This window comes from Egretta garzetta, unplaced genomic scaffold, assembly GCF_000687185.1.
Source record: "Egretta garzetta isolate BGI_Z169 unplaced genomic scaffold, ASM68718v1 scaffold455, whole genome shotgun sequence".
Taxonomy (NCBI): domain Eukaryota; kingdom Metazoa; phylum Chordata; class Aves; order Pelecaniformes; family Ardeidae; genus Egretta; species Egretta garzetta.
Window position 1 is genome coordinate 572018 of NW_009259597.1, and position 4730 is coordinate 576747.

The window sequence follows — 4730 nt, forward strand, 5'->3', positions numbered from 1 at the left end:
ATTTAAAACCTAATCTGCCATAAAGATACATGAAATAGAACAGACTGAGAAAATACTTGAGAATAGCTGTTGTTTACAAAGAAACTAATTTATAGTACGCAGTTACGGATCAGGTAGAACAAGAGTTCGAAAACTGGACTGTATTACAAAGCATTTCTTCAAACATCCATTTTGGATTATTGCTGAAAGTTACTAATTGGTCTATTCTAGACTAATTTACAAACATTCATAAAATAGTGAAAAATGCATGCTTTAGAAACCTGGTACATATCATGCCTCTGGACTAAAAAGAAGATGAAGATGGAAGCAAGTGATGGGCATTTTTAATGTAGGTTAGTGGTGCTTAGAGTTTTTTTTCTTTCGTACGAGCAGACTCTTCAAATTTTTTCTCATTTCTTTCAGGTGTTTTTTTATCTTCAGGTTTAGTCCACGGAGGGCTGTGCAACTTCTGTTGAGGGTGAAAATAGCATCAGTGTAAGCACTGCGTACACAATATGCATATACATAAGCAAATAAAAATTACATTAAAAATCCATGGCAATAGTGCACACAGAGCTGTATTCCTGTTAAACTGATGTACCAGTCTTAAACTACTATAACAGAATATGATATTTGTCGACCGTGTCTAGAAACGGATTCTCATCTCTACTAAAGGAAGCATATTTAACAATTTAACTGTATTTAACAGTAGAACAACCATACAAGTCTGATGCTGCTTTATAATTATGGTGATTTTTATCTTTTTCTCTTGGTCTATCAAATGAAGGGCTCAGGTCTACAACTCACTGAAGACTTTTCTGTTGGTAACTTGGCTAAATACAGCTTCACATAAAGGCAAATATAGAATTATTTTGGAAATATCTCCCTTCTCCTCTTCGCAGCGCTATGGACATCCCATTACCAAAGGAAGTCACTTGACTACTAGGATAGTCCTGCTCTTCAAGTACTAAATACTTCTGCAAATTGTTACCAACCAGAAGCCGCGTTGAACAGATGAACTGCAATCAGGTGCAGTCAAACTCTGAACTGAATAAGCAGTTCTGTTTCAAAAGCAGTAGCGTAGAACGTGTAAATATAGTTCGAGTAATTGCATGCTTTACAAGACCTTTTAATAAAAAACCCGAGAATTCCTCAGAAAGAGAATACCTGAAAGCTTGTCTCTGTTTCTGCTGTCTTCAAACGAGATGTTGAATTATTGCGATTCCCCAAACATGTCTTGCCAACCTGTCAATACAGATGTCAGAGATAACGACTTCATATTTTTTTCCTAAAATATTAATGGTTTTCCTAAAAAAAAAATCAGTGTTTTTTTTAGCCTAGTTGATGAAACAGAACAAACCAAAGTTACCATAGCTAAGTGAATTCCAAACTCCTCATCATCCCTCTAGTAGCCTAGCATGGCTGTAAATTTAACAACACTTCTCTAGCTTTTTCTTTTTTTTCCCTCTCATCACAAATAGTGACGTTGATTCCTACAGTGGACCCATGGAACAGATAAGTAATTATAATTGTCTGTAATGGGTGAGGAAATAATAACAAATAGATGAAAACTAGCATTACAGTTGGGACTTCTCTATTACTATTCCCTTGTCTAAACTGCTAGATCTCTTACGTATAACAACCCCTGAGTGGAGATATGTACAATAATTCCCTGAACGGGGAATTGAGATGACTCTCAAGGTACGGAAAAGCTTGTTAGATTCATCGCTGTCATTTTATTCCAGCAATAATGTCATTTTCTTTGCTAATATGCTTTTTAATATGAGGGAAAACAGAGTTGAACAGCATAAATAAAATTAATTACACCACAAATTTTTGAACCAAAGAGATCTCGTGTTAGGAGTCTTAAGTAGAGGTTTACCCAGCACTGCAATTTCTGCTGTAATTAAATTAAAGTCCCTTTAGGAGTAGGATTAATGATGCCATAGGTGGAGAAATTAAAATTTGAAATACAGTAAAATATTGGTAATCTTTGGTCATTACTTTAAAATGTGTTCACATTGGAATTTCTCTACTTGTTTTGCTATGAAAAACTAATATATTGAAACAGAGTGAAAATAAATTAGGGATTTTTTGTAAGTTTTAAGTCATTAAAAATTCTTTCCAACATAACAGCAATTTTGTTTATTTTAAATTTTAACATGACTCTTCTTCTGAAATGTTTCCTGTTTAGCATAAGCCCTTGAAGATTTGTGAAGCTAGATAGAAATATTTTTTACATATCAGCCATAATCCAACATATTAATGAAAAAAGGTGAAAAAATAATTAGTGCATGGACACGAGCTTTGCTTGTAGGAATATGAATGCAAAGGTGCCTTCAACAAGAAACTCCCCATAACATCCACCACAAGTGTTGCTGGCATTTCTGCAACTTTTATTTTTTTAATATTATGGTTGATAACATTGGTCTAGCATACAATTACCTGTTTGTGTCTAGGAGAGCAAAGGAACAATGAACCAAGAGAGAAAAAAAAATCCCCAAATGGTATGTTTTGAGGCATTTTTTAGACAGACTTCCTTAAGAAAATGGAAAGGAAATCTGAATTCATCCTGTAGCAGCTTAAATCACCAAATGATAAAAATTACCTCACTCAGCAGAGAACGCTGAAAATAAACACCCTAACATGCAAAGTAAATAGGAAAAAAATTTATAAATATCCTTTCAGTAGAAATGACATTAGATTGGAGTTAATTAAAAAGCAAGAGATTGACAAGGGGGAAGAAAATTAATTAAGTTTTTGCACTTGAGAAATTCTGACAGTCCCTTGCCTGTAACGAAGTTGATCTATGAACAGGTGCGAATACGAAAATGAAACATATTATTAAGAAAACTACTTGGAGAGGAGACAGCTGTCTCCCTCCTGAAAGCTTCTGGAGAGACAGTAGTGCTGCCAAGGATTTTATAGTGCTTCAGGGGGGTTTCAGTCATGTTTAAGCTACTGAAGTGAGCCTCCGAGATGGTGCAATTCAAGTGACTGACGGTGGGGACTCTTCAAATTTTTCCCGCTATACACAATAGCTAATAAAAGCTGAGTTAATATTATGTTATAGGGAATAATCAGGGTAGTATTGATTAAAAAAATACCTATTGACACAGCAACCTACTCTTCCTTCTACTAAAAAAAAATAAATAACAACAGTTGGTTTATGTTCTAGATGGACTAAAGCATGAGATGACAAAGAGTAGAAATTTTTAATAGACTTTTAATATTTCAAAAGCTTAAAACTGTAGTCCCAGAAGAACTTGTATTTAATATATCTACTAGTGAGCTAAATTAAAAAAAAATATTTTCAGCTTAGTCATGTTTAGAAAAATTTGGGGGTTTCAGAGACTTGTAGGTGAGCAGCTTGAGGACAAAAGATATTACAGGTTGAACCACAAGAACAGGGTTTCAGGTTGTGTAATGAAGAGGGCAGAAATAATGCTAATGAAATAGAACATGATTTACAAATCCATAATTTACTCTGTATATATGAAAAATTTCAGGTAACCTATTTCACCAAAACAATACATAGGAGATAAGAATGCAAAAATATTAATTGAAATGAATAAAAATATAGGTCAACCATTTAAGACGTGTACACAAGAAGAAAAAAAAGTTGCCTTAGAGAAAATAAAAGCTAATGATAAAAAAAATGCTTTCTAAGTGACTAATCTTTGATACACTTTTCATAGGCCAGATCACAAAGGCAGTAAAAGAGAAGTAAAGATTTATGTCTGTAGTATTTCATATTTGTTCACTCACAGTTGTTTTCCTTTTTAATAACACACCATATGGATCACTGCCGGAGAAAGACGGTAGAATAGGACATTTTTCTAAACAAAGCAACCCCTATGTCTTTATGTTGTTAAAGCACCAAGCATTCATTATTGATTCTTTGTCACGGGGAAACCTTGTATATCATTTACAAATAAATTACAGATCGAACGACTGTGGTGACTTTCAATATGCCATCAGTCAACAGGAATTCAATAGCCAGCGTTGTAACCGGTCACTGCGGATGAGCTGTATAAGTCCACCGGACCTCGGCTTTATGTCAGTTCAGTTCTTAAAACTGAGACAAATGGGTATAACAGCATCTGCTACTATAAGGGTAAGCTGGGTTTAACTCAACCTAAACTGAATCTCCTACATATACACCCTCACGCATATTTACAAACACATGCATATATACATACATACACACACAGAGGTGTGTATATGTACATGCAAGTATATGAATATATAAATACACAAACATCTTCCCCCCCTCTTTCCTTCAGCTAAAGACCACCACAGACAAATGGGGTAATAAAAACGCAACGCACTAGAATGCCTTTCACAGCCACGAGTGATGCACACACACAAAAAGCCAAATATTAAACTTTGGTTTTTTTCTCTTTTGCTAGTTCCCCGTATGCCCAAGTGGTGGAAAGATTGTTTTGGTTTTTTTTCTCTTCTGTACAAGTCTCTCTGTCTGTCAGATTCACTCCTGTGAGAGGTACACTAATTACAAAAATACAGAATGATAGCTTGAAATGGTGGAAACTAGCAAAAAGCAAAAATAATCGCTTTTGGAAAATAAAGGGGTTGAAATGTTGTCAGCATGGGTTTTTTTCTATTTTATGAAGATGAGATTTTAGAAGTGCCTGTGGGAAGAGATACTGGGATTTTGCCAAGCTTGGAATCAAGATTTCAGCGTATCAGGGGCACGAGGCGGAACTCATACCTGTGTGTTTCTCCCCTGA

The 4730-nt window shown here is 34.9% G+C and overlaps 1 protein-coding gene across 1 annotated transcript in view; it reads right to left on the reverse strand.

Moving 5' to 3' along the window:
* Positions 1 to 343: 343 nt before the first annotated feature.
* LUZP2 (leucine zipper protein 2) overlaps positions 344 to 4730 on the reverse strand; it is a 196909-nt gene continuing 192522 nt past the window's right edge. The window contains exons 11-12 of the mRNA XM_009638176.2: positions 1147 to 1224; positions 344 to 448 (exon numbers count right to left, since the gene is read on the reverse strand). Coding sequence (XP_009636471.2) covers positions 344 to 448; positions 1147 to 1224 — 183 coding nt within the window. The remainder of the gene's footprint in view (positions 449 to 1146; positions 1225 to 4730) is intronic.